The sequence below is a fragment of the Salvia hispanica genome, chromosome 2, assembly GCF_023119035.1.
Source record: "Salvia hispanica cultivar TCC Black 2014 chromosome 2, UniMelb_Shisp_WGS_1.0, whole genome shotgun sequence".
In the NCBI taxonomy this organism is placed as follows: domain Eukaryota; kingdom Viridiplantae; phylum Streptophyta; class Magnoliopsida; order Lamiales; family Lamiaceae; genus Salvia; species Salvia hispanica.
Genome location: NC_062966.1, coordinates 14,567,763 through 14,577,499, shown reverse-complemented (window position 1 = coordinate 14,577,499; position 9,737 = coordinate 14,567,763). Strand labels below are relative to the sequence as shown.

The 9,737-nt window shown below is 35.9% G+C and overlaps 2 protein-coding genes across 2 annotated transcripts in view; one reads left to right on the top strand and one right to left on the bottom strand.

Annotated features, from left to right (window-relative positions):
• Nucleotides 1-441, bottom strand: part of LOC125206340 (putative late blight resistance protein homolog R1A-3) — a 566-nt gene extending 125 nt beyond the window's left edge. The window contains exon 1 of the mRNA XM_048105608.1: nt 26-441. Coding sequence (XP_047961565.1) covers nt 26-441 — 416 coding nt within the window. The remainder of the gene's footprint in view (nt 1-25) is intronic.
• Nucleotides 442-6,940: 6,499 nt separating this feature from the next.
• LOC125205764 (ABC transporter B family member 21-like) lies at nt 6,941-9,236 on the top strand. The gene is made up of 3 exons (XM_048104868.1): nt 6,941-8,031; nt 8,107-8,370; nt 8,443-9,236. The coding sequence occupies exons 1-3, from the start codon at nt 7,042-7,044 to the stop codon at nt 9,091-9,093; spliced, it is 1,905 nt and encodes a 634-aa protein (XP_047960825.1). The 5' UTR covers nt 6,941-7,041; the 3' UTR covers nt 9,094-9,236.
• The last annotated feature ends 501 nt before the right edge of the window (nt 9,237-9,737 follow it).

Here is a 9,737-nt window from a genome sequence, read left to right as displayed (position 1 = left end):
AGAAGGATCATTGTTAACTTCAGACAAGATTCCAGCAACCAAGACAACAGCAAGGGGTAGTCCCCCACAACTTCTCGCAATCTTTTTCCCAACATCTTCCAATTCAGGTGGACAATCGCTGTTTGCAAACACCCTTCCCTTAAGCAAATCCCAACTTTCAGAACCGTTCATGAACCTCATCTCATGAGGAGCACAAGTGGAGTCCGGATAAACAGCTACATCCGGTAACCTTGTGGTTAACACGATTCGACTTCCATTATTATCATCCGGTAATATGTTCCTCACATCATCCCAAATCTTTGAGCTCCAAACATCATCCATTACAATCAAATATCTCCTGCCCTTTAACTTTTTGTACACTTTTGTAAAATCAGCTGTCTCCTCTCTACCCCTACTACCCCTACATTTGCTCTTCCCCAAATTCCTTTGAATCTTTATCATCTAAGCACAATTGTTGTTCCATCAAGTTAATTGAATCTAGAACACCTAAAAGGACTTTAGGCCAATTGAAATCTTGTGATATTGTGATCCAAACACGAATATCAAAATGACTACTATGATAACTGAATCGTTGTAAAGAGTTTTAGCCAGAGTGGTCTTACCAATACCACCCATTCCCAGTATGGGGATGACTTGTCGTTTTGATGACATCCCACACAGTCGCTCCTTCACCGCTATCACATCGCCATCTAAACCAATCGACCTTACTTTTTCCAGCAAATGCAGCTCTTGATGATGATGATGATGATGATGATGAGACATCAAGAGGAGAGTGAGCAGGTCGATTTTCCATCAGATCTCCAGCCATGAAACCTAATTTTTGAGTCACATTACTCAGCTGGTCTTCAAATTTCCGATCTGATGGCTTAATCCATCTGTTATACGGCAGCTGGGACATATACTGTTCGATAATGTCTTCAGCTTCATGAGCTAAATCCCTCAGCTTGCCCTCCCAACGGCTGGATCTCTCTGAATAATCTTCGAGTAAGGTAAGCAACATGATTGCATAGTCGTGAATGGATCCAAGTTTTTGTTTTGCATCCATAGAGAACTGAGACTTGGCATGCTCTGCATAAAGAGTTGTAGTTTGAGCAAGGGAAGCAAGAGCGGCATAAGCTGCCATTACTGGGCGATGGCCGGAGCTCGATTTGGTATTTTAGAGATGTGAGAGAAGGGGAGGAAAGTGATAGGATTGTGGTTGTGAGTGAGTCACAGAAGACTTTGGTATTAGTGGAAGACTTGCTATTTGTGTAAAATAAAATGCATTCACCTACCGAAAGGAAAGGGATTTCCGTTGGATCGATGGTGGGGTCCACCTCCGTCCGTCGTTGGTACTGATATGGAGAGTGCACGCAAAGTGTTCGGTGAAATGACTGAACAGGATATGACATCTAATATACCCATCCGTTACGGCTAAGATGACACATTGCTTAGCCGGCACGGGATTTTAGAAATTATTGGTTAAAGTGTTTAATTGGAGAGAGAAGGTGGATGTAAGTATTAAAGTAGAGAGATAACGAAAGATGAATATTTTAACAGGAGTGAGAAAAAGTGGCTGAGTATATTAATTGGAGAGAGAAAGTTACCAAAACAAGAAATGTGTCATCTTAGTTGGGACAAACAAAAAAGAAAAACGTATCATCTTAAGCGGGACGGAGGGAGTAGTATATATACGATGCTTATCACTGGCTATTCACAAACAGGTGAGATCAATGAAGCCTTAGATTGTATTCCCTCCATCCGCGAATAAGAGTCCCGTTTTTCCATTTTAGTCCGTTCGCGAATAAGAGTCCCAGTTCACTTTTACCATAAATGGTAATAGGGTCCCACCTTCCACTAACTCATTCCACTCCCATTTCATTTAAAACTAATATATATAAGTGGGATCCCTATTCCACTAACTTTTTTCCACCCACTTTCTTAACATTTCTTAAAATTTGTGTCGCCCATGAATGGGACTCTTACGGACGGAGGGAGTAATTTGTATGCGGAGATTGGGGAGATTGTGAAGATGGAGAAGAAGGCTAATGAGCTCACTGTATGCAGAGTGAGTCATGTGGAAATATTTCGTTGTGTTTAACAGATTTGAAGGCTTGAATAATTATCATTTTAAAGAATGGTTATAAAACTACTTGGGCTTGGGCTTGGGCTTTTGACATTGAGCCATTTTAAACAAGAAGCAAGGCCCTGCAACATGTATTTTAACATTTTCAATTCTTTACCATACATTTTAATCTTCCATGTTTAGAATACAAAAATGTTTCGATTTCTTGTGTGAATATTAGAGCACAACACTCCTCTAATTTAAGTCCTAGCCCTTCAATTTCTTACAATTGGTTTGTCTAATGATTTTGGACAATTTGTATGATATAAAAGCCCATATAACACCAAATTAAACACAGAAAAAAGAATGCAATATTTAAAGGCTCCTAAATCAAACAATAACTCAAGTGATCACATACATGTCATGGTTGTTTGTATGGGTGCTTAAACGGTCCCCCGGTTCTCGGTTAACTAGAATCGGAACCAGAACCGACCGGTTAATTGAGGAATCGGAACCGAAAAAACCGGTTTCGGTATCGGTTCTAACTTTTTAAATAAAATAGGTTCTGGTTCGGAACCGGAACCGATCGGTTCCTAACTGGAAACTAGATTATAATTCTTTTTTATTTTTTATAATTTAATATACTAATAAATTTAATTGAATTAATTTTGAATTAAAATTAAATGATTTGAAACATCGAGTAATTTTTAGATTTAAATAGTGTTAGATTTGCCAGCTCTGTTTTCTGAAGTATATAAAATGTATAAGCTGTGATACTTTGAATCTACAATTATTTCTCCAATCCATTTTTGATGAACTAACTACAATGAGTAGGACATGATAAGTTTGATTTTAATTTCCTAAAGAACTTATACAAATACAATATCATTTCATATGATAGAAATTTAACTTTATAACAAATTTATGTAACAATTCATTTAACATACAATTTTAACCTGTTTGTGAATAATTTATTAGTTGTTCCATTATAAACCAAAAAGTCACAACAAGATCAATTAGTATTGGAAATTCCATTGAATATTTTTTAGCCAAAAAAAGGAAAAATGGAATTCAATTTTAAAACTCAATTTTTTTAAAAAAATTGCTAAAGTTAGAACACCTATTTTTGTGTTAAAAAATTATTAACATAAACTAGTCCGACCTACTACACTTGGCATCACTGTTATCCATATATGAATATTATTGTATTGTTGGTTTGTATTTTTTTTTTGTATTTATTTAAATTTTTAGGTATTATTTATTATATTTCTAGATTTTTGGATTATTACCTTTTTTTAGTATCAAAGACAACTATGAAAAAAAAAATTGAGGACACTAAAGACATTGGATTTACATAATCAATTATTTTCACTATCTAGAAAATATTTGTTGCTCATTTTTCAGCTCGTACTTCTTTTGTTATCTTCATCTTCCATGTTTCTTTTAGAGCACAATAATGTTTCAAAATCCTACAATTTCTTACAATTTGCATTTATTTTTTACTGTTTAATAATCATAGAAAAAAAAATGTGCGATTAGGGTTTAAAAGCCCATTAGGTGTGGAGGCAAACTTGGAACAATGTCCTCAAGTATATGTGAACTTTCTAGACTTGTTATTACATGTAGAAATTTCAAATATCCCTTATTCTTAATTATTATATGGAATAAGAATCTTTACTTACATTATAAATACACGAAAAGGTGAGATTCATAAAATAGAGAAATAAAATCCATTCTCTTTTATATCTCTATTCTTTACAATTTAATTTTCGTTTTCGTATCTGCGATTCTTATTTCCTTAATTATGGGCAAATATGACTACAATAATACTAACATAATAGGAAAAAAATGTAAGGGGGATTTGATTTCAATTCAAATTCTTACTCGAACCATATGTTTTCAAGTTAATTACAATCATATGTATTATATATACACGTTCAACACAAACAATTAATTAGACAATGAAGGAGGCAACACTTTCATTAACTCCCAAAAGAAATTCTTGCAAACTTAAATATTAAAGAAAACTAGTCAGTAAAAGTGGGCATGTTTGATTGGACCTTTCTTTTCCCTTCTTTATTGTTTTATTGTTCTAATTATTTGGTGCCTATGTTACAAATATGATTAGAATAATAATTTTATTTGAAACTCATATTTTTGTTATTACTCCATTATCCTAATTCTATGTATAAATTTCTTCTTTGGCCGTCACTTTATTATTTATTTTTGGTAGGATTTCATTTGATTTTTTATTTTCATATATTTGTATCTATATCACTCTATATGTATAATACTTTGGTAAGAAATAATGAATAAAGAATAAAATTAGAATCTCCTAAACTTTCTATCGGTTTCCTTCCAAAAACGTTATTACAATTTTCCTAAATTACAATAATAAATATCAATACATACATACAATAATCTTTCACCTCTTGTACGAATTCAATTCAGTAGCAGCCGCGGTAAACCTCTTTTTTACTTCCTAAACTTTGTCTTTTTTAAGCTTAAGCTACTAAAATTTTATGTGAATTCAAATTTGATTTTGGTAGCACAAACATCCTATCAAGATTATGTCGGCGAAATTTATAGAATTTGCCATTGTTGTACCCCCTCCGTTCCACAAAAGATGTCATATTTGTGGGATGACACGAGATTTTATGAGGTTTTGTTTTGTGTGTAGATGGAGAGAGAATATATAATTTTTATATTAATGTGAGAGAGAACTTTTTCCAAAAATGGAAATGTGACATCTTTTGTGGAACAAACTAAAAAGGAAAGTGTGACATCTTTTGTTGGACGGAGGGAGTAATAATTTAGTTTAAAGGCCAAAATTGGTCCCGTACATGTGGTCCTTTTACGATTTTTGTTCTAAATTTTATCTTTTGGATTTTTTGGTCTTGAACATTTCAAATTGGATCACAATTGGTCCTGGACTAACTGTTCCGTTAAAAACTAACTGTTAACGGATTTAATCTCAATTTTGATCAAATTACACTTTTAATTCTGATTTTTTAAATTATTGGAATAGTTCGAATTTTCACTTTATTACAAATATAGTAATATACTTTGATTTTTTTGTAGTTTAGATATTTGAAGGTGAATTTTCCATATTCAGTTACCTAAAAGATGTAAACCACTTAAATTGTTTGAAAATTATGACACATGTTAATTAGTGAATAATGAGAATTAATACACATCATATTCTAAATGTAAATTGTAATTATTTTAGTTTGGACTAAAAATCACAATGAAGTCCAAATTCAGATTAATTTTTTAGTTTTCTCATAACAAGGTTTGAGTTTTTAGAATTGATAGGTTTGAGGTAGTTTCTTAAAAAGTTTGGTCAAACAACTAAGCCTAATATATTAGTCGTGGGCTTATTCCTAGGTCTTTAAAAGAAACTTTTTCTAGCCTGGACTGTTTTCATCTCTGTTTCGACTCGTATGGGCTTTTATTTCCTAAAATATTTCAATTATGAATTGTTTCGTAATAATTTCTCATTTTTGTTATAAGGAGCTGTTAAAGTCCACTTCTTTTGGTATTTATCCCCATTGTGCTTTCACATCCAACATAATTTTGCAATAAACTTTATTAAAACAATTAACATAATAGTAAAACGTTACGCAAGTAACAAAGAATCCACCACGCTCAAAGATAGGATCACAATTAAATTATCTGTAAGAATAAATGTTGAACATTTATCTGTATAATGATGTTACATGGAGCTGGTATTTGCAAAAGAAACATGGGGTGACATTATTGGATGAATCATGTGTTTTGCAGGTCCATCAAATAACATCCAAATGAGGCCATAACAGAAAATACAATATGAAGTTGAGGCATGCTTTCTCCTGAAATTAACATATCATATTTTACAGTTGCTTTTCATGGACAATGTTTTTGAGGTCTATAGGGCTCTGTGCTTGTGAGTTTTGTTGGATGCAATAGGAAAACATGAAAAGAAGATCATTTCTTTATTTGTGTTCAGTTTTGCTCCATGTGTTGTGATGTGCCCCCCTTTCCCTCTCCCTCTCTTGTTGTGAAAAATCACTTCTTTTGTTTGATGCAAAAATCAATTTTTTTTTTTTTTTTTTTTTAAATTTCTGGTTTTGTTTACCTCTTCTATAGTCACGTGAGAGATTTAATTCTACTTTCAGCTTTCCTACAAATGAAATGAAATGAGTGAGGATTGGCAATAATATATATTTCTAATTTTAAATAAATACACTAAAATAATTAAGGAATTAATTAGGAGTAAAAAATCATAATTAAAAGTCTAATTTGGTCAAAATTGGGATTAAACCCGTTGACCATTAGGTTTTAACGGAACAGTTAGTCTAGGATCAATTGTGATCCGATTTGAAATATTCAGGACCAAAAAATTCAAAAGATAAAGTTTATGATCAAAATCGCAAAATGATCAAATGTTCAACACCAATTTTGGCTTTTACTCAATAATTTATGTTCCATCCTTTTATCAATTATAATTTACTAGTTCTATTATTTAATTTTAGCTCATTTATAAAAGTAGTCTTCTTTCATTTTTGACAATTAACCCTCACCAATTTTACACTATTTAAAAACTTCATGTTTCACGATATTAATTTACGTGTTAGCTCCCACGTCAGTTTTAGACGATAATTTAAGCGGAAAATTGCAAGAAAGAAGTTAGTCAAATTCTTGTTCTTTTTGCAATTTTGAAAAATTGGTTAAAAATCTTAAAATTTTGATTTATGTTTAATTATTCTATTGTGAAAAAATCTGATCATCTACTTATAATATGTTCGTTCATAACCAAACAATCTAAAAGTAAAAGAAAGCCCAACAATCAAATTATTGGCCCAAAACTTGGCGGTTTCTGGGTTAGGTGGTTTCAATTTCAGAATTTCTAGCTCATACGCCTGCAGGAAGTAAACAGAGACACATCAGAGCATGTCAAAGGCAAAGAAAGATCAGAAACAAGTGTGGATTTGGAGAGATCGCAGTCAAGTCGAAGGATGTCACTCACACGTTCCATGAGTCGGGGCTCATCTAGCAGCCGTCACCACTCATTGCCATTCACAATTGGCCTACCTGCAACAACACTAAACGTCTCTGAATCTGCACTAGAGAAATCAGATCACGAATCATCTGAAATGCCTCCGAAGGTCCCTCTCCGCCGCCTTGCCAATCTCAACAAGCCAGAAACACCAGTGCTCATAGCAGGAGCCGTCTTCGCCATAATAAATGGCTCTATATTGCCAATCTTCGGCATACTAATATCTAGCGTGATCGAATCCTTCTTCGAGCCCCCAAGTGAGTTGCGCAAAGACACAAAGTTTTGGGCCATCATATTCATGGTGCTCGGGGTGGTGTCTCTGATAGCATATCCAGCGAGGACGTATCTCTTTGGCGTGGCGGGAAACAAGCTGATCAGAAGGATTAGGCTGATGTGCTTCGAGAAGGTGGTGAATATGGAGGTGGGGTGGTTCGATGAGGGAGAGCACTCAAGTGGGATCATCGGAGCGAGGCTGTCTGCTGATGCTGCTACCGTTAGAGCTCTCGTTGGCGACGCGCTTGCCCAGATGGTTCAAGATTTGTCATCATTGGTTGCTGGGTTAGCCATTGCTTTCCAAGCTAGCTGGCAATTGGCTCTGATCATCCTGGTGATGCTGCCTTTGATTGGAGCGAATGGATATGTGCAGCTCAAGTTCATGAAAGGGTTTAGCGCAGATGCTAAGGCGATGTACGAGGAGGCGAGCCAGGTGGCGAATGACGCAGTGGGGAGTATAAGGACGGTTGCTTCCTTTTGTGCGGAGGAGAAGGTAATGGACATGTATAGGAAGAAATGTGAAGGGCCTGTGAGCAGTGGGATTAAGCAGGGGTTGATTAGTGGAGTTGGTTTTGGGATATCCTTTGCCCTTCTCTTTCTGGTTTACGCTACCAGCTTTTATGCTGGAGCTCGACTCGTTGAAGATGGCAAAATCACTTTCTCTGATGTATTTCGGGTAATCACCACCATTACCAGCCAATCATTCATTCTTTCATTCAATCCTCTAACCCTAACTAATTAAATGTTGCAGGTTTTCTTTGCACTAACCATGGCGGCACTAGCAATCTCTCAATCCAGCTCTTTCGCACCGGATTCAAGCAAAGCCAAGGTTGCAGCAGCATCAATATTCACCATTCTCGACCGGGAATCGAAGATTAATCCCAGTGATGAATCTGGAATCAAATTAGAGAGTGTAAAGGGAGAGATCGAGCTCAAACATGTGAGCTTCAAGTATCCGACCCGACCCGATGTGCAGATCTTCAGAGACCTCTCCTTAACGATTCATGGCCAAAAGGTATATACATTACGATTAGGTAAAAGTAGATTTAATTGACGGAATTGTTGATTATCAATACTCAATTTGCAGACAGTAGCTCTGGTTGGAGAGAGCGGGAGCGGCAAATCAACGGTGATATCACTGTTACAGAGATTCTACGATCCAGATTCAGGGCGCATAACCCTAGACGGCGTCGAGATCCAAAAATTCCAGCTGAAATGGCTGAGGCAGCAGATGGGGCTGGTGAACCAAGAGCCGGTGCTCTTCAACGACACGATCCGCGCCAACATAGCCTACGGGAAGGAAGGGGAGGCGACGGAGGCAGAAATCATCGCGGCAGCGGAGCAGGCGAATGCGCACAAATTCATAAGCGGGCTGCAACAGGGGTACGACACGGTTGTGGGGGAGCGCGGGGTGCAGCTGTCGGGGGGGCAGAAGCAGCGTGTGGCGATTGCGCGGGCCATCGTGAAGAGCCCGAAGATTCTGCTGCTGGATGAGGCGACGAGCGCGCTAGACGCAGAGTCAGAGAGAGTGGTGCAGGACGCGCTCGATCAGGCGATGGTGAACCGGACGACGGTGATTGTGGCGCATCGGCTGTCCACGATCAAGACGGCAGATTTGATAGCGGTTGTCAACAACGGAGTGATTGTGGAGAAAGGGAAGCATCAGAGTTTGATTAACATCAAAGATGGATTTTACGCCTCATTAGTTGCGCTTCATATCACTCCTGTGAAACCGTAATTTTACTTCGTTTTTTTGTTTTCAAAACCTTAGGCCTTAGCTAGCTAGTGTTTATGCAATGTAATGCATTATCTCCGAGGCAATTTATTCTGTGCAACCATGATTAAATTAGTTAAATAAATACAAATTGGTACTTTTATAGAGATAATATACTCCATTTGATTAGTGGTCAATGGATATGGTATAGTCATACTAAATTATTCTATTCCTTTTATAAAAACATTGAGTTCGTTTCAATTACAATTTTATAAAACAATTAGGGACCGTTTGGTAGCTATGTTTCGCCTAGATAAGAGATTAATCTGGGTTTATTTGTGTGTTTGGTAGTTATGTTACCAAACATAGTAGCCCGTGTTTTATTTCCGGCCCGCACAAAGCCCACTGAAAATCTTATGTTTTAGTCATATTTGTAACTACCCAAAATCCTATGTTATTTATCATGGAAGCCTAGTTAAGTTAGCAAAATACAATTTTACCCATCAAAATTTCTAACCCATCAATTTTACTTAGTTGTTGTATTGAAGGACGTCATTTTCCTATTAAATCATATTAAGAATTTTGTTGATGTCAATTTGTTGTTCTAATTATATTACTTTGTTATTTTATTTACATTATATTATATTATAATATTCTCGTTATATTAC